Raw genomic sequence first — 26,926 nt, 5'->3', positions numbered from 1 at the left:
ACACTTTGAGCCTATGAGGCTGACAGAATCATCGCTCCACATCACAAATGATGTTCCCGACCACCCCATTGACCACAACCTGCCCCACCCATGGAAGAGTCTGCATTTCCAACCTTGACCTCATCGCCACCTCGGCACCCACAACGCTGGCTTGGAAATAACTCCGCCTCAATCCAGCGGCATTTCCTTAGAAGAACCAAAACCATCTTTCAATTGTGGTTTCGCCAGCTCTTTGTACACAAGATGTTGTCTATTTCTATTGGGCATTCTTCAGGCAATCAAGGCTAACGTTATATTGCTCTTTAAATTACTTCCAGTAGAGTCGGAGTCATACAGCATGTAAACAGGCCATTCGGCCTAACTTGCCAAGATGCCCCAATTAAGCTCATCCCATTTGCCTGCATTAGGCCCTCTATACCTATCCTATCCATGCACCCGTCTATTTCTTAAACATTGCAATAGTCCCTGCCTCAACTACCTCATTCCATATATCTACCACTCTTTGCATAAAAAAAAGTTACCCCTCGGGTTCCCAATAAATCTTCCCCCCCCCTCAGCTTACACCTATGTCCTCTGGTTCTCGATTCACCTACTCTGGACAAAAGACCATATTTACATGATCTATTCCTCTCATGATTTTGTACACTTCTATAAGAACATTCCTCATCCTACTGCGCTCCAAGCAATAGAGTCCTAGCCTGCTCAGCCTCTCCCTAAAGCTCAGTCTCTTGAGGCCTGTACTATACACATAACTGGATGCACTCATGGAGTATCATTTTGTGGTCTTGCCATTTAAATATGCTGCGTTGTTACATTTCCCCGACTCAAGGGGATAGTTTCAAACCTCACTTTTTCCATTAACAATTTTGAGTTCACTCACCTTACATATTATATATTTCTTTGCAGATTTTGTAGTCTTCACACAACTTAACTTTCCCGCCTTTCTTTGCATGATCAGCAAATTTGACTAACAATGGTGTTCCTTCATCTAGGTCGCTAAGCATCTGAGAGGGGAATCAACAGGCAACACTTTGGGTCGGGACACTTCAGAGTCGGTTCTGAAGAAGCCCCCCCCCCGACCCGCAACGCTACCCGTTTCAGTTTAGTTTATTGTCAGGTGTAACAGTGAAAAGCTTTGGTTGCATGCCAACCAGTCAGCAGAAAGACAATACATGATTACAATCAAGTCATTTACAGTGTATAGATACATAAGGGAATGACATTTAGTGCAAGGTAAAGCCAGCAAAGTCCGATCAAGGATAGTCCGAGGCTCACCAATGAGGTAGATAGTAGTTCGGCACTGCTCTCTGGTTGTGGTAGGGTGATTCAGTTGCCTGATAACAGCTGGGAAGAAACTGTCCCTGAATCTGGAGGTGTGCGATTTCACACTTCTGCCTGATGGGAGAGGGGAGAAGAGGGAGTGGCCAGGGTACGACTCGACCTTGATTATGCTCCTGGGCTTGCCAACGCAGCCTGAGGTATAAAGGGAGTCAATGGAAGCTCCAACACTGATCCTTGTTGTACACAACTAATTACAGCATGCCAGTCTGAAAATGGTTCATTCACATTCCCTATATTAGTTGAAACAGATCAAGTCAGAGGATGTTAGTCACACATGCTGGAGTAACTCCGCGGGTTAGGCAGCATCTCTGGAGAAAAGTAATAGGAACAGGTGATGTTTTGGGTCGAGACCCTTCTTCAGACAGAGGATGACTTGCTGAGACTTTACAATGCTGTGGTCAAAATCCAACTCAATTATTGTTTTGAGCTTGGGTCCAGCTTCAAATTCTGGAAATGACGCTGGTGTCAAGTGTGAGAACCAAAGAGCTACCGGAAAGAGCCAAAACACCTAGATGTTTCAGCTCTGAAGAACAGCAATCTGGAGAAACATTCAAATATGGAAGTATTAGATAGACGAGATAAGGCAAGCTCAAAGTTTTAGTCCAGGACGAACTTGAACGTACCAAGTTAAAAACAATACAAAATTCAAATTGGCATAGATGAGATTGGTTGTGGAGTAACAGAAAGCCCCTTTTTGTATTAATAAACAATGAGTACAGTAAATAACCTCTGGGGAGGAAAATAATTCTAAAATGCCTGGAATTATTCAAGAGCAAAACATTTCCTTGCTGGTGGATAAACAGTCATGTTTTACTAGAGCATAGGAAAAATGTAAAATGGAACAGAGTGGATCGGACATGAAAGGCGAAGATAAAACATTAAATAGGTGGAAATAGGACAGTAGCATTTTTACTTGCATCCGTCATATTATTGAAGTAGAGACAAAAGGAACTGCAGATGCTGGAATCCTGGGCAGGACACAGGGTGCTGGAGGAACTCAATGGGACAGGCGGCATCTTAGGAGAGAATGGACAGCCGACGTTTCGGGCCAAGACCCTTCTTCAGACTGATGAAGGGTACCAACCCGAAACATCACCTGTCCGTTCTCTCTTCAGATGCTGCCTGACTTGCCGAGTTCTTTCAGCCCTTTGACTATCACTGAAGTATTTGTGCCAACAGTTTCCTCACATCTCACAGAAGACATGGCACCAGTCTTAAAAATTGGAGACATAAGGAATTGCAGATGCTAGTTTAAAAAAAAAAATAATACAAATACAAAGTGCTCCAGTTACTTAGCAGGTCACCCATCATTTCTGGTGGGCACGAATAGGCGACGGTTCGGGTCGGAACCCTGCTTCAAAAACTGGAGGTGATCTTTTACATTCTTTCCCCTATACAAATGGTACATTACTTAAGCAAATGAAAAGAAAATGAAGACAGAATGGTTAAGGTTAAATACTATAACTATTGCACAATGACAAGAATGAGTCTTTAATCTTTAATTGGTTTTAAGTGGAGTTTATAACAGTAAGATAAAGGGTTGTTAACAAACAACACATACAATAACAAATGGACATTGGATTTTATGAGCATCGATAACCTGTACAATTTACATTTGTTGGTTTACTTTTTGTGTATTCTCAGTGCATGGCATTACACAGAGAGCAAATAGCTGCACAGCACAATAGTATCTTTAACAGGCTGAAATGGAAAAGGCTGTTTTACAGGCTGAAAATATATTTCTGTATACATCTTTTATATGAAACAAAATCCAAATCTGAACAGGTAGAGCAGCAGGCAGCATTGTCCTACACTGCAGTGAAGCCCCTTTATAGTGCACAGTTCCACCTTTCTCCATCTGCATGCATGATGACAAATTTTTGAACAGTATTTTAAGTAAACAAGAGGCACTTCGTGGCAACCACAGGCTTTGTTAAACATATTGCACAAATCTGGTATTACTAATGAAATGGACTCTCAACACTGGCACCTTATGAATGGTTTAAAGCTGAAACTTGGATATTTGATGTTGCCTGTGAAATCCACTCGGTCCATAACTTGTGCCACAGCGCACGACCCCTGAAGCTACCCATGCAACTGCCCTTTGTGTTTTTACCGTGGCAAATATAATTCAGTGGGGCTACAGATGACTAAAGATGGCCAAAATAAATTCCTTTACAGTGATGCTGTCAACAAACAATTTCAGACATTAAGCTGCTGCACATCCAAAGAATTTGTTTTTTATTAAGCATATAGTCTGGAAACTCAAGAGAGATAATCTACAGAAAGTCTTTACCAGACCAGTTATGAATACTGTCATAAATAAAAAAAAGAGACTGGACAACTTTCAGTCAAAGTAACGTATGTCTGACTCTACAAGGATGGTATCAATACAAGAATATGAAAACATACTATTGCCACCTATTCCAGCTTCAGCATGCAAACCTTTGGAAGGTTTGGAAAAGTTGTTTATGGACCCCAATACACCCTCGATTTTCAACAGAAAATGAAAAAAAAAAACTCTTACAGTGCAAAAGCCCAGTACAATATTAGCTGCTCTTACCCCCAGCTCCTTAGCGTTCCAAGTGACACTGAATCTAATTGTCAGTGTTTTGAAGATGAAAGGGCTGCCACTTTGCCCCCTAATGTTGAAGGGAAAATAAAGCTGTATAAATACTTTGCCTGAAGCCAAGCTAAGTATTTCCAAGGCATGTAAGGCAGGAAAGTTTTCCTTCACTTGTTTCGTGTGCACCTTTTACAAACGGGCGTTTATTGCCTGCTCCTGGTTGTCAAAATTTCCTTTTTATTATCAATATAAAAATAAGATTTAGTGGTAAACGTCTTTATGAAAGATGATATACATAAGGAAACTCTTCAAAAGTGGCATGTCTCAAATGTTCAGTTATTTAGCAACAGAAATGAACGGATTTTGAAGGGGGGTGGGGTGGGGGAAATCAATAAAAAAAGTTAAAAGGAAAGTTCCATCAATAAAAGAAAACTGTCAACAGAAGCTTGTAATTTGATCTATAAACCTGCATTCCTTCCCTCTTGAGCTACATTTGTCCATCTCTCTTTCACTGCACAACTCATGCTCTTCACATTAGCCTTTAGACAGTTTTAAAGCACCACTACAAAGAAAGATTTTTAAAAAAGATTTGTGGTTTATAGCAAGAACAGACACCAGAACTGAAACATCTAGACACTAACCAACACTAAATGTTTTTTTGGGAAGTTACTTCCAGCCCAAGCCAGACGCAATTTTGTAATTGTAGTTGTCCATCACCAAATGGCCAAGCAGAATAAATCTCGTGCTGAAGTAATGAAAATAATAGGTACAATTTAATGCGTTAACCCTCCAGTAAAATACAGGTTTCCATAGCTAAAACACAGCCTTGATTCTGTCCCTTACAAGAGAATATGAAAGATTTCTCACAGACTTTCACCATGGCTACGTCACTTCATTTGGTTAGGCCCCGTGGGAGTATGCAGTTCTATTTTCTGACAAACACAGGAAATGACGACAACTACTGGCTTAACACATAAACCAACAGAACACAAGAGACTTCATTTCATGCTGTTACAGATGAGGAAGGTACAAACAGCTTCCTAGAATATGAATACAAAACCTCTTAATTTTCATGTTAAAATTCTGTGCATACTACGACCTTGCTAAAATCAGTTTACCCTGTTGAAACATTGGCTGTGACTTCTGTTTACTTCCATACAACACACATTTATGTCCCTGACACATGCCACCTAAACATGCTGCATACTCCCAATCCAAAATTCGCCCTTACCAAGTATCAAATGCCAATATGAGATGTGGAGAAAGAAGGCATCTTGCCAATAGAAATAAAACAGCTAGAACTACACAAACATAATGAAGATAAGTTATATAGATACTGACTTATAGTCCAAAACAGTACTAACAAAAGAGTGATCAACTTCAAGCACTGGCCTTGGTTACAAAGGACATGTGGAGCAGCACCAATTAAAATAATTCTAGCTAACTTATTAAATCATCGTAAAATTCTCCTTTTTACATTAACTGTCATATTTTGAGCTGGCATGCTGCCACATTTATAAAATTGAGCCTTTTTTTTTTACCAAGGGACACCATCTTGCAACATCCCTTAGGAAAGGAAGGAAAAAGCTTGAAAATTTGCCCTACACAGACTCCACAATCTGACCATCTGTGGACCAGCAGATTTTGGGTCTTTTTGTCCAGGGTTCAAGCCTCCTCCCAGAAAGATTTTTTTTTTCTCAATCCAGCTGCCTCTTCTAGCACCAGTGTGCTTTGAAAGCACAAAAAGCAAGCAGCAGTACCGGCCAATTGCACAACCTGCCGGGCCAAACGGCTCGCAAAAAGGTGCAAAAGGCCGCCGGTGGTACTGGAACCAGACTATGGATTTTTTTTTTCCTTCCTTTCTGTGCATTCTCTCAAATCCCTTTTCCCCACCAAAAAACATGCATTTTATGCAAACCTTCTCAAAGATCCTCCTGGCTGATAACAGACTGATCTACTGTTATATAGATTTAAAGGGGGCAGGGCTTAAACCTTTGTACAGGTAAATGAGCACCTACTGTTGGCAACATAACATAAAAGGAAAAGATTTCCTACGTACACACCAGATCTGTCTCCACTTTTTATAAAACTGGAATTAAACGGGAAAGTGCCTCTTTTATCCTGATTGCGCTTTTGTGCGTCATTTCACACAAAAAATGTATATAGATATATAACTACGCAATCATTTTTCATTGGACAACAGTGTCAAAACCTCGTGGATGTATGTGTATGGGGCTAAACAACATTGGTCAGGAAAAGATCATTGTTCCTATAACTGGTGTAGCATTTTACTTGACACATTGTCCTATTGCCATTAAAAAAGGTACTTGCTTTCAGTTTATTCAAGTGTGTTTCCTTTTTCTTGCAGTTTTAATTTTCCCATAAAAATATTTCAGACTTTTGTTATCTGTGTATGCTGATCTTCATCAAAAGGTTCATTCTCTGGATCAGAGTCAGTGGTGTCCGAGTATCTATAGTCCTCTGGTTCATTATCACTAACATCTGGCGTTACTGTTGTTGAACTGTTGCTCATGGGATGTTGTTGTCGTTCCTCTACCGTTTTTGTGAATAACAGCTTCACCTGTGATATTAAAAAAATAATCACCCATTAGTTACATGACATACATTTTTACTTTTAATGAGTTTTTAAAATTCAGAAATTCAAAAGGGAGGGTCTAGACACACCGGAATAATTATTGCAAGGAGGGACCAGAAGCTCAGAGAAGACTTTTCTGCCAGCAGAGAGAATTATACGTAATTATCATTTAAACGCAAGCAATGCATTTGAGTCCAAGCCGTGACTCTTGTGATTTACTAAGAAGTGATGTAGCAGTAAACCAAATGATATTTCAGCAGCAAATGAATAAGCTGGAGTCAGGCAATATTACACAAGTTGAAGTAGTTGGTCTTGCTGGTTTGTATGCTCAAATACTCTGCTTTAAAAATAACATTTGGAGACATTGGGGGAGGGGTGGCATCAGACAGCCTCTGTGTAAAGCAAAACCATTAAGAAACATCTCTTGATCTTCGACTTTAAGCATTAACTGCTTTTCTATCCAGATATTGACTGATCTGCCGAGGTGTTTACAAGGCTTTTATGTTTTATTTTAACATCTGCAGTCTTTTGTTTTTTTATTTCCTCAAAGTGTTTTAAGTCACACAACACAGACCAATCTCCTACATTCTGCTAAACTTTCTTCTGGAAGCATTTTAGACCTTTCCAAGATTTTGACAAGATTACTATTGTTGTGTCATCAAAATGTCTAGATTGTGCTCCACATACTTGCATCCAAATTATCTATATCTACACGTGTCAGAAGTTTATCCATGAGACACCAATTAAGGGAACGAACATTCATTTACCTTAAAAAATTTCAAGGTGTTCCAACTTTAAAACTGCTGATACATGTGCTCGAAACCATGTGCCTTAATTTTTCTAAAAATTACTCTGTTTGAATTACTTTATTAAATGCCTTATGCAATATTATATACATTCTATAACTGACAGTAGTCAATCCTTATTAAATGTTGTAACCCATTGCATTAGTAGAAACAGGAACTTGTAACTGCAGATACTGGTTTACCAAGGAAAGATACAAAATGCTGGAGTAACTCAGCGAGTCATGCAGCGTCTCTGGTGAAAATGGATAGGTGACGATTCGGGCTGGGACCCTTCTTCAGTCTGAATAGGTCTTTGCTTAGGCCGCATTTGGAGTAATGCTTGCAGTGCTGGCTGCTCCTATAATTTTACTGAATTGCAGAGTTTTGCACATGCTCTCAGTGCGTTTGATAAACTTAAACTCAGAATAATTGGAATACCAAAACTGGCAATAATTTTAATGCAATAGGCAAAGGAAGAGAGTAATGAATGGGGGCAGAAGAGAGGATCAATATATAGGTTTTTGGGCTTCCTTTGTGCTCCAATATACTTGGTTGGAGAAACCTGTCCTTGCTAGATTCCTTGCAATAACATTTTGCAAGCAGGACATTATGAAAGCTAACGAGGATAAAATTCTACCCTTCAGTTCAATGAACTTGCAACTTCAAATCTAGGTAAAGTGTCAGGAAAATGTATTTAATTTTTCAAAGTCACAATGAGCCTCCAAGGATTCTATTCAAGGAACTTGCTGCTGAAAAACTGGGATCCTCCTGGGATGCCCGCAGCTGAATCAAGGCAGGCTAAAACATAGTTTGAGCGATTTGATTGTCAATTTGTTTTACATCAGTACCTATTATATCTATTTACCAACATCCAACATGGCTCTGCAGATTTAAAATAAAACAGGATTTTGATGAATCAATTAATTCATCAATCAAGGCACTAAACAAAACAGGGTTCAAGTTTTGAAGATTAAGTACAAAATACATTTCGCACCAACTGGGAAAATGCAACAAGTACAATTCAACAGCACATCTTGTTCATTTTATATCAAGGAGAAACACCAACCTTGAAATTTGGTGAGAAGTATCTGTTGGCCTTGTCTTTATTTGCCTTGTCAAGTTCATTTTTAGTCAATGTGAGGGCCAGATATTCCTTGTCATTATCTGTACGCCAACCACCGTCATCCTTGTCTGAAACGATGCTGCCATTTTCTACTTTATCTAAGTTCTCATTTGGTTGTGGGATGAAGAATGTATTTATCCAGAAATGGAACATTTTATCCTGAAGAAAGAAAATATTTTTGGTGTCAGTTGCAAGAAATAATTGGCATGTGGGACCCTAATTCGATACCAATATTCACATTAAAAAATAAACCTTTGCTGATAGAGAAACAGCTCGGCAAACTACCAAATCCTCTGGATAGTTGGAAGCCAGGGTTTGAGAGCAAAGCCACGTTTGAAGTTACAACATGAGAGTATCCAGTAATTTAGAACTTTTCCGGCATAAGCTGCAAGCATCTATTGTAGAGCACATTTTAGGAAAGTATTAAATGACGTTTTCAACAGTATTTTCAGCTTCTGGAGATGAGGAAAATGAAGATTAATTCATTATAATTTACCCAGTCTTACCCTCTTTTCGATGTCTGAATATCTGTCTAATTATACTGGGAAAGAGACCAAAGGGAAATGCATATGGCCATTAGGAATACTACAATTAAAATCTGACAAACTAGCAAGTTTCTAAATTGTTTATATATTTTTTAAATTGCAATAAATCTATATTACTAAAACTCTCTGTTTTATACGTGTGAGTGCGTGACTTTTCAAAACTCCGCCAAAACGGTACACGATAGTGCTACAATTTCTGGCCCACCTTACTCACCATTGTCCTGGGATGTAAAAGAGACAAGTTTCGTTCGGATTGATGTTATATTTTACAAGTTATTGACATTTTACTTTACAAAAACCACTTTAACACTTTTCCATTTGCCCTGCCTATCATCCGCGTTACAATGACTTCATAATGGGATCCCAAATCTCATTTACAGAAATTGTTTTTTTAATTTTTTAATTTTTTTTAAACTTCGTTTTAATCAAATTCTTCCGTTTTCATTAACATTTTCATTGAGAATTCAATTTTAAAACCATTGCGATTGTCATTGTGGGGGGGGGGGGGGGTGAGATAGGGGGGAGATGAGGAGTGGGGGAGCAGAGGGATAGAGGGAGAGGAGGGTAGATGGGTTATGGAGGGAGGGAGTGACCGAGGCTAGGGGAAAGGAGGGGGGGGGGGGGAAGTAGGGGCGAGAGGGAGGGAGGGAGAGGGGGAGGGGAGGAGGGGGGAAAGAGGGAGGGTGAAGAGGAGGGGGAGGGAGTGTTGTGGAAAGGGGGAATGGAGGAGGATAGAGGTAGGAAGTGGGATGGCAAGGTAATGGAGGAGGGGAGGGAGGGGGTGAGGGGAGGAAGCAGAGGAGGGTTTGTGGAGGGTGGGGAGAGGGAGAATAATGGAGGAGGGGAATAGGGTACTGAAGAGGGAGAGTGAGATGCAGTCACATTGATCTTACATTTTATGTTATTGCCATTTTAAACTTTAAAAACGTCACAGTCGCACCACCACTTGCCAGCCACACCTGCGCAGTTAGGCAAGTGCTACTGGGGGAATATTGCGTTGGGGGAACGGGACCCAACGGGTCCCACTTGGTCTAATAACTTATAAATACAAGGTGCTCATACAGACCTGGTAGAAGATTGGCTTTTGTTCTGCATGTCCTAAAGGAGAGAAAAATCAAGAGAAGAGGCGATGCAACCATCTTCTCCAGCACTTTAACTAGTGAATTTGGGGTTTATGAGCATGGGTGAAATAAGGAAACTATCCAAATATGTTCCCACTTCCTGACTACATTTTCCTTTTTTTCCTTTTGCCAAGCTTACCGATTTCAGCCAAAATGTGCTCGTGCCCTCATGGATCTAGGTTGGGGGACGAGAACCTAGATCCTTGGAGGAGATCCTTGGAGAAGAAAAACTAGATCCTTGGAAGTAGCACTGCCAACTAAATACACACGAGCATGAGAATGTGACATTGAGAGTAGTGGAGAAAAGATTCTACTCAAGAGTGAACACCTCATGTAGGAGCCATTTATGCTTAAGTTAGTATACTATAGCTAGTTTTATCTTTTTTGTATGTTTGTGGGTGGGATTTAATACGTAGTAGGGTGTGTCTACATCTGAGGAGGCTGGCGTAACCAAAGATTAGGATTTAGTTTAGCCTCGAGGGATGGTTGAGACGAGAGTTGTTTTACTACTACTCTCAAACGACATGGATGAAACAGTTAGTAAGATTGAAAAGATACAATTTGTATTGGAATAAGAAATACTTGATATGAATCACTCCAATAAAAGATTAATTAATCAAGTAACAACGACTGGAAGATTAGTTTTTACAATCTGCGAGTGCGCAAGCTATATCTCTTCTACATCCCCGAGTAGTAATGGCTATCAAAGTTGGACATTGGAAAGTTAAGAAATTGCCATTACACCTCACATTTAATTGACACTGCTGCCACACAAAGTACACAAGTGCAGGTAGATAATAGCTAGGGGTAAACTCTCTCAAACACCAGTGCTGGAGGAACAGCTAATGGCTGGTAAAACAGCTAAAAGGATTTGAGTATAGGAGCAGGGAGGTTCTACTGCAGTTGTACAGGGTCTTGGTGAGACCACACCTGGAGTATTGCGTACAGTTTTGGTCTCCAAATCTGAGGAAGGACATTATTGCCAAAGAGGGAGTGCAGAGAAGGTTCACCAGACTGATTCCTGGGATGTCAGGACTTTCATATGAAGAAAGACTGGATAGACTCGGATTGTACTCGTTAGAATTTAAGAGATTAAGGGGGGATCTTATAGAAACTTACAAAATTCTTAAGGGGTTGGACAGGCTGGATGCAGGAAGATTGTTCCCGATGTTGGGGAAGTCCAGGACAAGGGGTCACAGCTTAAGGATAAGGGGGAAATCCTTTAGGACCGCGATGAGAAAAACTTTCTTCACACAGAGAGTGGTGAATCTCTGGAACTCGGCCACAGAAGGTAGTTGAGGCCAGTTCATTGGCTATGTTTAAGAGGGAGTTAGATGTGGCCCTTGTGGCTAAAGGGATAAGGGGGTATGGAGAGAAGGCAGGTACAGGATACTGAGTTGGATGATCAGCCATGATCATATTAAATGGCGGTGCAGGCTCGTAGGGCCGAATGGCCTACTCCTGCACCTATTTTCTATGTTACCTGCAGATTGTTGAAAATACCTGCAATGTCTTATGCCAAAAAAAGACCTTTCATACTGAAACTACTTTCACATGGTTAAATGGCATAAATATGGACTGCAATTTCATTACACAAAGCGAAAGTAAACTTCTTTAAAATGTACCAACTAATTATGGCCTTCTCAGCCATTTTCATTGTAGCAAGATTTCAATAAATTTGTGCTTTTGATCTAAAGTGTTTAATTGCCATGAACCGGAACAATGAAATTCTTACAGCGCTGTTTTACAGACACATTAAATGCAACATAACAACAATAAATATACTTTGAATAACTGAATTCATTGTAAATTAGACCAGGAAAGCACATAGTGCAACCAAAGTTGTGCAATGTCTGCAGTGGTTCCCTGCCAAGTTTGGATTGTGGTTAGGGTTGTGCAGGGTGATTTAGTAACTTTGTGGTTGATGGGGAGAAGCTGTTCTTGAACGAGAGATTAACAGTTCCCATGCTCCTGCACTTCTTCCCAATGGCAGCAACAGGAAGAGAACCTTGCATAGAGTGGTGCAAATAGCCTTTGATGATATTTGCTACTTTTTTAAAGCAGCACTTCCTGTAGATCTCTATGTTGGGGAGGTTAGAATGGACTTGGCAATTACACCACTTTCTATCGATTTCCTCTTGGCTGAGCGCTCGAGTTACGAACCAGGTTTTGTGGCAACCAGTCAGTATTCTCTCTACCGTATACTTGTAGAAGTTCAAGAGTATTCATAAATTCTAGGAGCAAAATTAGGCCTCTACTCCGCTACACAATACTCCGCTACACAATCATGGCTGATCTATCTTTCCATCTCCTCTCCATTCTGCTGCCTTCTCCCATAACCCATGATACACTTACTGATCAAGAATCTGTCAATCTCCGCCTTAAAAATATCCATTGACTTGGCTTCCACAGTTGTCTGTGGCAATGAATCCTGCATATTCGGTGACATGCTGAATCTCATAAGGTCAAGTGACTAGTAATCAAAAATCTATCTTTGCCTTAAAAATATCCACTGATGGCCTCCACAGCCTTCTGTGGCAAAGATTTCCACAGATTCACCACCCTTTGACTAAAGAAGATCTTCTTAAACTTCTGAGAAGAGAGGCATTGGCGAGCTTTCTTAGTGAATGCAACAATGTGCTGGGCCCAGAGCAGGTCAGAGATGTGAACGCCCAAAAAACATGAAGCTATTGATCCTTGTCACTGCCATTCGGCCGATGAGGATTGGGGCAGTTCCCTCAGTATATCCTATCTGTAGTCAAAATGACCTTCTTGGGTCTTCTGAATGTTCAGGGCAAGATTGTTATTCTGGTATCACTGAACTATGTTATGTATCTCCTTCCAGTATTCTGACTTGGCATTATCTGTTCTACATACAACAACGTTGGTATCATTGATAAATTTAAAGTGTAGGAAAGAACTGCAGATGCTGGTTTAAACCGAAGATAGACACAAAAAGCTCAGCGGGTCAGACAGCATCTCTGGAGATGGACTGAAGAAGGGACTCAATCCGAAACGTCACCTATTCTTTTTCTCTAGAGATGCTGTCTGACGCGCTGAATTACTCCAGCTTTTTGTGTCTATCTTCGGCAAAGTTAAAGGTGGATTTGGAGCCAGGTCTAGCTACAGTAAAGGGTGTAGAAAGTAGGTCAGGGGGCTGATCAAGGTGGCCCTGTCCTGATGCTCAACTAGACGTTGTCAATCGGCACTGAGATTGAGGTCTGCTAATAAGGAAGTTGAGGATCCAGTTGCATTGGGAGGAGCAGAGGCCCAGTTCCCTGATTTTACACGGAGCATGGAAGAGACAATGGCGTTGAATGCCAAGCTGTAGTTGAAGAACAACAGTCACGAGTAATCTCTAACGGGCCAATTTTTAAAAAGAGAGCCCAGTTACACATGACAATTTGTACTGTAACGTTCATTGTCTATCTGTACTTATCTACTTACAAAAAAATTGTACATATGATTGCATGCATGTTTAAATGTGTGAGTTTAGATCATCAATGTTAACACTGAAGTCACAAGACTAGTTAAGCACTCGGCTCCTAATCTATAATCAAATACAGACTAAATCACAATCCAAACAACAGATCTTAGTTCCACACTCAGAATACCTTCCAACTTTTTTCTCTCCCAGAATCAGCTGTCCAATTGCCTCCGTGATTAGAATAGAATAGAATGCCATTTATTGTCATTTAAACAACAAGGCTCAAACAAAATTTCGTTCCTGCAGTCATAACAGCAAAAAACCAAAACACACAATTAACACAATTTCACACAAACATCCATCACAGTGAATCTCCAAACACCTCCTCACTGTGATGAAAGGCAAAAGTCTTATCTCTTCCCTGTTCTGTATTCTTCTCCCGCAGTCAAGCAGTCAAACTGCTGCATCGAGCCCCCCGGCAGGCAATGGTAAGTCCCACGGCCTTTTAAGCCGTGCTGGGCAATGTAAGGCCCCGCTCCGGGTCGATTTAAACCCCTTGATTCGGGCGGGCGAAGTTGCCGCTGCGGGAGCTCCGAAAAGCGGTCTACCACCGGGGATCCACGAGCTCCCGATGTTACCGTCCTCAGGGCCAGCAGCCGAAGCCTCCGAAGCAGCCACTTGCCACCAAAGTGCTCTGCGCTCCGAAGTCAGCCAGCTCCGCGATGGTGAGCTTGCAGGCTCTGCGACTGGAGCCCCAGGTCGATTCCAGCCAGCTCCACGATGTTAGACACCAACAACCGAGACTCAATGGGAAAAGGTCGCGTCCCTGTTCAGGGAAGAGATTAAAAAATTTTCCCCACCCCATCTCCCCCACATATACACAGCTAAAAATAAAGTAAAACTAAAACCAAAAACATACACCTAACAGGACAAAAAGAAGACAGACGGACTGCAGTCGAGCCGCTGCCACAAGGCGCCGCCACACCGGATTAACAATTAATTAGAAATTTGAGGCAATTGCGTCATAACCAAATAATGAGTTCTTGTAAACTGATACACATTTCATAAAGGCAAATGGTTAAAGGAGAAGTTGGAAATGTGGGTATATTTCACATAATATTTTTAACGATTTGGATTGGAACACCAGAATTGATATTTACTGATACAGGGTAGATATTGGAGCTGCTTCCACTAAAGTAGAGAACACCAAAAATGGTAAGCAATCCACTGCATAGGAAGATATAAAGTTACCAAAGAGCAGGAAACATTTCTGCAGCATATATAGTCAGCGAACACAACGAACTGAACAATAACTTTTGTGCTATAAAATTCTGCAGTTTTTGCAGAATTCTGAAAGAGATTGCAATCATATTAATCTGAACACAGGTACCAAGAATGGAGTTCTGGGCCTGACTCGCTGCATTAGTTTATGCTCTAGCAGAGATTCATTACACATGCAATTGTGAGCTAACACATCCTTAATTATGAAAAATTCCAGTCATGCAAAACAAAAATAAAATGGCAAAATGTGTCAGTTGCAACAACAGCAATAAAAGATATTCGGAATTAAATAAAACTAGTTAAAATGCATTGTTGGATTATTGTTTGTTCACTGTATCTGATAATGCACATAAATTGAAGACAATAAGAGAGAGTTCCTCTGATATGTTGCCAAAAATTGACCACGCTGTCTTTGAGGGAACATGAATTTTTCAGTTCTTTGCCTCAGGTAACTTGAAATTCAGCCACTGTTGTGGTATTTTCGCATTTCAAACAAAGAACATATTTCCAAGTAATAATTGCCTCAAAATGGTGATTTTATTATGAGTGGGAGAAAATTACAAGCAAGAGAATTTTCCTTAAATGTCCAGCATCACAAATGGAAATAAAATTTCTATTGTAAAACTAGATGATATCAAGACAGATTAGATAACACAAGTGGATTTTTAGCCTTGCTTGTCCAAGCGGGAGGCATGGTGGCACAGCGGTAGAGTTATCGCCTTACAGCGCCAGAGACCCAGATTTGATCCTGGGTGCTGTATGTACAGAGTTTGTGTGTTCTCCCAGTGACCTGCGTGGGTTTTCTCCGAGATCTTTGGTTTCCTCCCACACTCCAAATGCGTACAGGTTTGCAGGTTCATTGGCTTGGTGTAAAATAATGTAAAAAATGTCCCTAGTGCGTGAGTAGGATAGTGTTAATGTGTAGGGACCGCCTAATCGGTAGCAAAGAGCCTGTTTCCGTGCTATATCTCTAAACTAAACTGAGCTGCAACGGCTCAGACCAGAGGACATTGTTTACATTTTCCACAGTTCCTGTTTAAAGCCCCTGGATCTTTACAATGCCTCACAGTTATATTGTTGTCTGGCAATGGTTAGTATTGTGCTTGTTTTTTATTGCCAAATAAATTACATTTCAATTTGTAAAGTGCTATTTTATTTTGAATTATTTTGAAGGGCTGTAGCGGCAGCGGCCCGGCTCGCTGATGCGGCGTTCCAGCTTTCGGCAGCGGCCCGGAGCTGAGGCAGCGGGGCCCGGAGCTGAGGCAGCGGGGCTCGGAGCTGAGGCAGCGGGGCCCGGAGCTGAGGCAGCGGGGCCCGGAGCTGAGGCAGCGGGGCTCGGAGCTGAGGCAGCGGGGCCCGGAGCTGAGGCAGCGGGGCCCGGAGCTGATGCAGCGGGACTTGGAGCTGATGCAGCGGGACTCGGAGCTGATGCACCGGGGCTCGGAGCTGATGCAGCGGTGGCCCGACTCACTGAGGCAGCGGGACTCGGAGCTGATGCAGTGGGACTCGGAGCTGAGGCAGCGGGACTTGGAGCTGATGCAGTGGTGGCCCAACTCACTGAGGCAGCTGGACTCGGAGCTGAGAGGCTGTGGCGGGCCGACTCGGAGCGGAGACGGCGTTCCGGCTTTCGGCATCGGCGACATCACCACGGAGATCCGCTGGACTGGATGGCGGCATCTTCGGCCTGGGTCGCCTCAGCACAGAGGGAGAACAAGGAGGGAAGAGATAGAGACTAAGACTTTTGCCTCCATCACAGTGAGGAGGTGCTTGGTGAACTCACTGTGGTGGATATTAATTTGTGTTTATTGTATGTTTTGTTATTTATTATTATTGTGTATGACTGCAGGCAACGTAATTTCATTCAGACTAAAAGGTCTGAATGACAATAAAGGAATCAAATTCAAATGATGATTAAATTAAATTGGAGGAATGAAAAAAAAAAAATCAAACAAGTAGAAAATGTTATAATTATTTATATTTGTACTCATCTTGTAACTGGAATGCATGGAAATTGAAACATGAAACTTCACAAAAAAAAAGATGTCACTCTTTGGTGTACAATAAGCTAGTTGCACCGTTGACATGTAATGACTTAATAATGAATAAAAACAAACCTTTTTCATCATCTTGTTCTGTTTGTGGAAGAATTCCACTTTAATATCTCCACATACTGGTAGAGCTTGAGGAAACTCAAAATACATGTACTTTTCTTCACGTCTGGTCGGTCCCAAAGAGGAAGTGAAGATCTTCACCTTTAGTTGCGACACCACAAACATAGGATCTAAGAATAAATAAAAGATTTCGCTTTTCAGTCCTTTCCAAACTTAAAGGTGTTTGTTTGAGGATTGGCGTGGGGGTGGGAGGGGGAAGAACAAAGGAGGACCCCGCGTGGGTGGGGGACGGGGGGGGGGGGGGGGGGGGGGGGGGGGACAGCTGTGATGGAGGGAGAAGAAGAGGACGGAGCGGGATACTATGTAACTTTCTAAGTGCCCTTTACACGGCAACTACCTTGCGTGTGCATGCAAAGAATTTCACGGTGACTTGTCACATGTGACAATAAAGTCAATCAATATCATAGATATAATCTGCCATAGCATTTATCTTCCAGTAACTCAGCTGCAAATAATAAACCATCTCTATAATGGTTGATCATGGGCTCCTCGTATATAAAAGGGCATGCTATAAAAAGTGAATTCATAATTCAGAAATTCACGTGGTGTAATTTTTAGTTTCACTTTTATATATAAAGGCATGCAATTAAGCAAAAATTATGGGAATCTTAGCATTGCGTGATCTTGAAAAACGAAAGGAAATTTTGCTTCATCGCTCCATTATTGCATTCTCTGTTCATTTGTTGCATTAGAATTGTTCTAAAGCACATCTTTTTTAGTGAAACGGGAGTGGGATGTGTCAAACTGTTCACAACTATAGAAACTAACATTTCTCAACTGTGTCAAAGGATTTGAAACAAATCAATTTGAGCATTTGTCAGAAACTTGTGAAAGTCCAGTTAAATGCGAATCGTCTTTTTAAAAGATATATTTTGAGTGGGAAAGGAAGAATAACAATAGTAGAGCGAGTTAGCACATGGCCTTGTAATTGTGGGATATTGGTGTAAATCTACTCTGTCCGGAGAATAAAAACCTTTCTTGCAATGGATCCTACATGAAGTCAGGGCAACATCACTCGTATCACAAGGTTATACTATTGTGAAATATTTACATAATTTGGCGTTTCAGAGAAGCCCAGTTTGTAAATTGGTTTGTAAATAGACATATTCAAGCTGCAATGGGGTTCCAAAATATTAATTTTGGATTAATTTTACTGATCGTATGCATCCTTGTCACCTTCCCCAAAGCTAACAAAGAACCATTCTACATTTCTTATCATTGTCTGCTTTAATCTTTCGTTTTCGCACCATACCCCTCCATATCTCCCTCCCCCCCGACTCAATCTGAAGAAGGGTCTCGACCCGACACGTCACCCTTTCCTTCTTTCCAGAGATGCTGCCTGCCCCGCTGAGTTACTCCAACAGTTTATGTCTATCTCCAAAATATTCAAGTTGCGAATCGAAATTTTAGGAGCAGCAGGAAATGAAATTGCCAAATAATTTCCAGCCAATTTACATCCTGCACATACAGTTAATAGATCACCACGGCTAATAGGACTTAGTTTGATACGCACATATCAATCTTAAGGAGCAGTCAACTGTTAGCACTCCACCATCACCCCACGCGGTATTGACCACCTGAATTAAGTTTTATGTATTAATCAATAGCTCTGTGGGTAAAATGTGGAGCAGCAATCTGCTCAAACTTTAGTTTTAGTCCCTCCCAAACTATCCCAGGATTGAGTGGGTTAACATATGATGAGTGTTTGACGGCACTGGGCCTGTACTCGCTGGAGGTTAGAAAAATGAGGGGGACCTCATTGAAACGTACCAAAATGTGAAAGGCTTGGATAGAGTGGAGAGGATATTTCTACTGGAGGGAGAGTCTAGGACTAGAGGTCATAGCCTCAGAATTAAAGGACATTCCTTTAGGAAGGGGATGAGGAGGAATATCTTTCGTCAGAGGGTGGCGAATCTGTGCAATTCTTTGCCACTGAAGGCTGTGGAGGCCAAATCTATGGATATGTTTAAGGCAGAGATGGATAGATTCTTGATTAGTACTGGTGTCAGGGGTTATGGGAAGAAGGCAGGATAAAGGGGTTAGGAAGGAGATAGATCAGAACAGCGGAGTAGACTTGATGGGCCGAATGGCCTAATTCTGCTCCTATCACTTATAACCTTATGATTCATGACCTTATAATCTGGGTATATTCCACTTAGCCTCATAAATGACTATTCAATAATTTTTGTTCAGATTTTTCTCAGTTGAGCAGTCTAATGTGTTATTGGGCAAACAATGCTAACTAGCATTGGAATGGTCAGTTTAAAATGCTTATAGTTTAAATGTTGTTGAGAATATGCGAGAGCTTTGCTTCGATAATTTTCTGCATTTCAATTCTGACTGATCAACAAATCTGACCACCATAAACCTGAAGCAGCAATGTAATAATATTACCTTTCGCATTATCTCTGATCTCTGAAAAGGAATTAAAACTTACTGCATGTTCCACCACTGAACATTGGAACAGTTTCAAACTGCATCTTGTGAAACAGTAATGCCACTGGTTTGTAATCCAATCTGTGCTTCAAAAGATAGCTGTAATAATATACATAGCGCCTCTGGCTAGGAATTGTTACGCCCTGAAGAAAAACAAAAATGTATGCATTAATGAATAATACAGCATCATTGCTTTGAGTAGCTCAAAGTCTAGACCCCCGAGTAAAATGGCAGCGAGTTTACATCTGGCAACAGGAGCAAAAAAGATGACGCCATGCTCTATAGTTTCACCGCATCAATTAGCATGGACCAAATTCTCCGCTCAGTAATATAACATATTTGAGACGACAGACAGTGTACGACCAGTGCACTAAAAGCAAGACAAACAATAATATCAAATGGTGGTGAATCTGTGGAATTCTTTACCACGGAAGATTGTGGAGGCCGTCAGTGGATATTTTACAGGCAGAGTTAGATAGATTCTTGATTAGTACAGATGTCAGAGGTTATGGGGAGAAGGCAGGAGAATCGGGTTAGGAGGGAGAGATAGAACAGCCACGATTGAACGGCAAAGGAAACTTGATGGGCCAAATGGCCTAATTCTGCTCCTATCACTCATGATCTTATGAAATATTCTTGCGTAAAGTTAGTGATTTACGAATGTTGTTGCACCAGAGAAGGTGCAGTGCAGAGGAAATTCACCAGAATGTGCTCCTGGGATGAAGCATTTGAGTTACAAGGACTGACTGGATAGGCTGGGTTAGTTTATTTTGATCTAGAAAACGAATGGCGACCTCACAGAGGAATGCAGAGGTTACGCGAAGCATAACTTAGATGAGCACTTGAAATGCCAAGGTACAGAAGGCTTGACGGACAGCGCTCCCTGTAATTCTTTGCCGTCTTGGGCAGAGCTGTTCACAAACCAAGCTGTGTAATGCAACCCAATAGTACGCTTTCTACGATGCATCTGTAAAAGCTGGCAAGAGTCTTGGGAGATGCTGAACTTCCCTAATCTCTGAAGGAATAAAGGGGATTGGTATCGTGTTTTAGCCGTGGCTTCGGTGAAGCTGCTTTGTCTTGCTGACATTAAAGAAGAGGCTAAAATAAAAATGAACTGCAGATACTAGTTTATATTTAAAGATAGACACAAAATGCTGGATTAACTTAACGGGTCAGGCAGCATCGCTGACGAAAATGGTGAAGGGTCCCGACCCGAAAGGTCACCAATCCATTTTCTCCGGAGATGCTGCCTGACCCGCTGGGTTCCTCCAGCTTTTCGGTTTAAACCAGCATCTGCAGTTCCTTCCTTCTTACACATTAAGAGGCTGTTGTCTTTATTAATAACACAAAAACCTTTCACAATCTAGAGCAAGTGTGTCAAGAAATTGATGGAACACGTGCAGCTTCAATAGCACTCCGGCTAAGCAGCGTAGGGATATTTCATCCATTATTTTAAACATTTATGCTTTTCATGCTGTGAAACGATGCCCGCAGCATGTATTGTCTACTAAGTGCTTTGCAGCATCTCCCAAGACACAACAAATACTACCTGCAAAGGAGAGGGCAGCAAGTGCATGGAAAGCACTTCCACCTCTAGTGAAGTGATTTTTTAAGTTTAGTTTTAGTTCAGAGATACAGCACGGAAATCGGCTCACCGAGTCGAGCACCGACCAGCGATACCCGAACGCTAACACTATCCTACACACACTCGGGACAATTTACATTTTTATACCAAGTCAATTAAGCTACAAACCTTCACGTCTATAGAGTGCGAGAGAAAATCGAAGATCTAGGAGAAAACCCACGCGGGCCACAGGGAGAACGTAAAACTTCATACAGACAAGCACCCATAGTCAGGATTGATTCCAGGTCTCTGGCGCTGTAAGGCAGTAGCTTTACCGCTACGCCACTGTGCCGCCGTGATATATCAGATGATTTTTTTGGAAATATATTGGCACTATCTTGTAATGCGTGGTCTAAATTAAAAAGGAACAGGTGACATTTTGGGTTGAGACAGATGGGTCTCAACCCGAAATGCCACGTATTATTTTTCTCCAGAAATCTGCCTGACCCACTGAGTTACTCCAGCATTGTGTGTCTATCAACAGCCTAAGTTAATCTTAACTAAATGGGTGGGAACTTGCTGATAAATGCTCTAAAATTATTAAACCAGGACGAAATTAACATTATTGTAATTAAACTATTATCTATTTTGCTTCTGGAGTATATATCTAAAGTTTACTTCTAAAGCATATTTAGCTTCTCGAGTTCCCAAACTAAATACAAAGACCAAGAACAAACAACATTGGTAAACACTACAAAACGAAAATGAATACCAGATATTGTGGGAGTAATTGATATTGAAAAAAATCAAGGAGCATTCAAATGTGAACATATTCATCAGAAGGTACCTTCAGTGGTTTGATTAGGGTTCTAGTCCAGGTGGATTAGAAAGAAAGTTTAGATTGGTATAGAGGTACAGCATGGAAACAGGCCCTTCGGCACACTGAGTTCACGCTGACCAGGGGTCACCCGTTCACACTAGTTCTGTGTTATCCCAATCCACTACCTACACACGAGGAGCAGTAAGGTGAGGTGACACCACTACCAGCCATGATTCTGTGCGGCTCTAAATAATTACAAATAATAAATAGGCAAAGCGTAATAGTTTGAGTACAATGAAGAGGAAAGGAAGAGTTTCCAAAACTAAAACATCCCTGACGATTAAAGGTATTTTAATGAATGATTGGTCACATGGTGAACCAACCCAAATATAGGAAGTACAGAAAAATTGAAAGGAAAATAAAGGGTAATGAGACTTATCCAAAATGTAAAAAAAGGAACATTAATATCATGGATAATCATGATAACCTTAGCAATAATAAATGGATTAAAAAGGCAACACTTGTAAAGAATGGGGAAATTAGTGATAAAATAAATCATATGGAAGGCAGTTGCATTGGCCTCAGCACAGAGGACACCGCTAATGATACTCCAATCAGAAGTATGAAAGTGGATAATGAACTGTCTCTACAAGGGTTTGCAGCATATTAAATTACTTTTAAAACACAAAGTATGTGTGCTATAACACCAGGATAAGCACTCAACGAAGAAAACCAAGCCCAAAGCCAAAGTAGCATCTAAACTGAAGATAGACACAAAATGATGGAGTAACTCAACGGGACAGACAGCTTCTCTGGAGAGAATGGGTGACCTTTCGAGACCCTTCTTCAAACCAACCATTCCTTCTCTCCAGAGATGCTGCCTGCCCCGCTGAGTTACTCCAGCATTTTTTTTGTCTATCTTCAGTTTAAACCAGCATCTACAGTTCCTTTCTACACAGAGTGTGTAAACTTCCTATACCCACTTATGCTATAGGACAATAACTAACTCCATATTCAATTATAATCTGACTACATATTAACAAACACATACAAACTAATCTTGTAGATGCTAGTATATCATTGGGGTTATCAAGTGGGCACCTCCCTTCACTGGTGTTTTGTTGAGTTCGGCCCACGACACCTCAGTCAGTTAAAAGGTAGAATGTCATCTGAAGCATCCTAGATTACTAAAGGAAGCATAGGTAGAAACTGCAGTCTCTGGCCAAAATTTTCCAAGACACCCTTGATATGAAAATGACAGCTATTGACGATTCTTTTTCACAAGAGGAGGGAGAACTTCAAGCTTGCATGCCAAAAACAGCAGTGGGAAGTTTTTCAGTGGGGAAGGAAAAAAACCTGCACTTTAAAGTGCTAACTAACATCTAGTCTAAGCCGGCTTAAAGCAAATTATTTTTAGCTAACTTTTGTTCATTAACAAACGAGAGAGAGTTCAAGAAGGGAAATTTGATGTCATGGTTTATAAAAGTAGTTGATAATAGTCTGTCAAATTGTGCCAAAAATGTACTAACTCCATCAGATTAAAATACTGTAACTATGTGGATAAGACAATGGTTAAGAAACTAACGAACGATAGAAACTAAACTCACAAATTTAATAAATGGGAAAAAGGGAAGATGCTGAGGCTGATAAAAGTGGGAGACAGATGGCAGATAAAATTTAAATGTATAGATGCAAGAGAGATGCAATTGGTTTGGAAAGTGACAGGAGACAAACTAAATAAACTTGGCTGGTGTGCCATGATCTAGGAGTCTATTTATGCAAGTCCCGGAGGTGACCAATCTAGCTGAGGCCACTATTTAAAACACTTGCTTATTTCCATAAATAAAGGAATAACATACCAAAAGCTGCAATAAAGTTGAAAAAACATCCAGGTAGAATATTAACAATTAAAAAAATTAATTAAGCATTAAATATTAAAAATGTTAAAACAAAAATATGCAGCTCCTTAAATTGACCAGAATGTGGTTTGTAAATTGTTGGGAGTAAAGAATTGCATCGCACTTGTTTATTACTTTGCTAAACAACTTATTTTGGAACCATAAAAGCGTTTAAGACCACCATTCTTCAGTGTTAGGAAACTCAAATCATATAAATATTACTGTTTACTTCCATGTTTTGCTCCAGAACAGAATGTGCCCGCTTTTTAGTAACGCCACCACATTCCCAATTTTCCTACAATAAAGTTCAGTCAAATGCTCATACAATTATATCGTTTATCATGCGCGATGCAAAAGACAATTAAATATATTGATATTTCTCATTAAACTGAAGACATTTCACATTAATCAGCTACATCGGTATTTTCATACACCTTTCCAATATTCCAATGCTAAGAACAAATATTAGCTCTATATTAATTTGCTATTCAATCATGTACTACAGTTGCGTATTTGTACAACTAAATGGGCCTGTCCCACTTGAGCGATTTTTTATGCAACCATATGTCCGCCGAGAGTAGCCTCCTCAATCGCGCAAAAAGTTGGAGCGTCTTTCTGGTCGCCGCTAAATTTTTAACATGTTGAAAAATTTTCAGCAACAGTGGGATTGACGCCATTGAGTCCAGCTTGACTTCTCCTGACGTAGGTGCTGTCGTAGGTTGTCGCCGGGATGATGTAGGTTGTCGCTGGTTTTTCGCCGACCTGCTACGACTATGACAGTCGCCGGCAGTTGCCTAAAAAAAAAAAAAAATCGCCAAGTGGGACAGGCCCATACTCTTCTAAACCCACTTCCACTGACCTTTTTGTCTATAGTCCGTGCTTGGCCATAGAATTCTAGGGCTTCTTGTGCTTTTAAAAATTTGCCACGATGAAGCAAATAAGCACAGATCATTACTCCTGTCCGTCCCTTTCCAGCTTTGCAATGGATTGCTGCTACATTATTATCATCTTCACTCAGCCAGTGATCTAGGTCTTCACAAAATGGCTTTATGAGTTCTAGCTGTGGTGGATTGTGGTCTTCAAAAGGATATTGTGCGACTAAGAAGAAAAAAAGATAAGTGATTTACAAAAATAAGCTAACGCATGAACAATGATATTGTGCAAATAATGCGCACGGAGCTCACAGCAAAAAATTGACGACTTGATCGCAAATTAAATATTCAACTTTGTAGAGACTTTGGGATCTTTTCAAAAAATTTACAACATAACACAAATGGCCATTAATGCAAATATACAAGAATACTGCACAGAAATTTAGGACATACTTTATTTATATGTACCAAAACCATTATTTAACTGCTCTAATAAAATTAGGATCACAGGTATTCAGTATTGAAAGATGAATCCAATGCATATATTTGATAATTTTGCTATCTGCACTTGTATCTTCTATCACTAAGATTTAGAATCATTATAATGTAAGGGGAGCATTATTATTGCTACTTTACTTGCTATAAAATCAATCTGTACAACATATTGTGGTTTCTACCATCAGTTATCTATGCTAAATGACAACAATTTTTAAACTCTTTTATGCACGCTTTCACATATTTCTACTCTGGTAAAAGGTAAGATAAACACGAGGTTTTACCCATTATAATAATCTGCAATGGAAGTTTTTTAGTAATAGTTCACTCACCTCTGCAATTAAATTTAGTAGCATCATAATGTCTTTCTGCACATCTGCAAGGGAAATTTAAAAACATGTTAATCATTACATCTGAAATAGAATATAAAATTGTGTTAACAATGCATTTATCTTATTAAACATACTTTCAGTATTTGGTTAGTAATAATGTTCCATACCAAAGATCATCTTCCTACATATTACTCAATATTTGCTGACACCAGCATAACCAATTAGGCACCAAATATCACAAAAGCATAAGGCAAAGGCAGATGTATCATTAGTCATTGCTGGAAATGAACCACTCTTATTGGCTTTGGGGAAAAACCAACACAGGCAACAGTAGAGTTACAGCGCCAGAGACAGGGGTTCGAACCTGACTCCGGGTGCTGTCTGTAAGGAGTTTGTATATTCTCCCCTTGACCTGCCTAGGCATTCCTCCACAGGTTTGTAGGCTAATTGGCTTGGTAAATTATCCCTTGTGTGTAGGATAGTGTTACTGGGCAGGGATTGCTGGTCGGTGCAGACTCGTGTGGGCTGAAGCTGTATCTCTAAACTAAACACCTTGCCAAATGATTTTTATTCAAATGCATTGAGCAGCGTATCACTTCTGCATTTGCACTGTCGGCAGTAAGTAAACACCACTTGATCTAATAACTTTGAGTAATATGATAAATATTAATTATTTTGCCCTCATAGCAAAAAAATGGCCAAACATAACAAGCACCATTGAAATGAAGTGATTTTTATAAACTATACTGTTTGCATATTTTGACACATGTTTTATAGAAGTATTAGTGAGAACCTCAGCAACTTCTCTGGGCAGGATACTTATAACTTAACATGGAAATTACACTGTTGCTGTCCAAACCGCCTTGTTCCTTGAGAAACCATGATAACCAAGGACTTTGAGGACCTGAACATTGAAATAAGGGGTAAGCCATTTAGAACAGAGATGAGGAAACACCTTTTCACACACTTGTGAGGGTGGAATTCTCTGCCTCGGTGGAGGCCGGTTCTCGGAATACTTTTAAGTGAGAGCTAGATAGGGCTCTTAAAGACAGTGGAGTCAGGGGATATGGGGAGAAGGCAGGAACGGGATACTGATTAGGGATGATCAGCCATGATCACATTGAATGGCGGTGCTGGCTTGAAGGGCCGAATGGCCTACTCCTGGACCTATTGTCTATTGAAATACTTGGTTTGGCATGGTTGATTACTTAGAAGACACTTTCCAAACATGCCAAAGATGTTCAAGGCTTATTTAAGCATTAATGAATGTTTAATGACACAGTCAATATTTTATCATTAGAAATGAGAAGAGTACAGATAACCTATCCAAAATGCTTAAAATTTCCCATATGCATTTCAAACAATGGGTATAAATACTAAACAGTACCCAATAAGCCTCGTAGGGAATTCAAGAGGGACTTGAAATGGTTGGAAGATGGTACTGACTACATCTTGGACAAGGTAAATCAAATGACATGGAGGAATTCAAGGGAATGGTAAGATTCCCCAGTACAAAGTACCACACTACAAAGACAAAATTGGTAGGAGAGTAT

General features: G+C 40.5%; 1 protein-coding gene across 1 annotated transcript in view; it reads right to left on the bottom strand.

Annotated features, from left to right (window-relative positions):
• Positions 1-2,825: 2,825 nt before the first annotated feature.
• Positions 2,826-26,926, bottom strand: part of ptenb (phosphatase and tensin homolog B) — a 109,024-nt gene continuing 84,923 nt past the window's right edge. Inside the window, exons 4-9 of the mRNA XM_055647261.1 lie at positions 25,374-25,417; positions 24,534-24,772; positions 19,394-19,535; positions 16,900-17,066; positions 8,355-8,570; positions 2,826-6,488 (exon numbers count right to left, since the gene is read on the bottom strand). Of these exons, the coding sequence (XP_055503236.1) occupies positions 6,300-6,488; positions 8,355-8,570; positions 16,900-17,066; positions 19,394-19,535; positions 24,534-24,772; positions 25,374-25,417 (997 nt within the window). The 3' untranslated portion in view covers positions 2,826-6,299. The remainder of the gene's footprint in view (positions 6,489-8,354; positions 8,571-16,899; positions 17,067-19,393; positions 19,536-24,533; positions 24,773-25,373; positions 25,418-26,926) is intronic.

This window comes from Leucoraja erinacea, chromosome 15, assembly GCF_028641065.1.
Source record: "Leucoraja erinacea ecotype New England chromosome 15, Leri_hhj_1, whole genome shotgun sequence".
Taxonomy (NCBI): domain Eukaryota; kingdom Metazoa; phylum Chordata; class Chondrichthyes; order Rajiformes; family Rajidae; genus Leucoraja; species Leucoraja erinaceus.
This window is presented reverse-complemented; position numbering and strand designations above follow the sequence as displayed.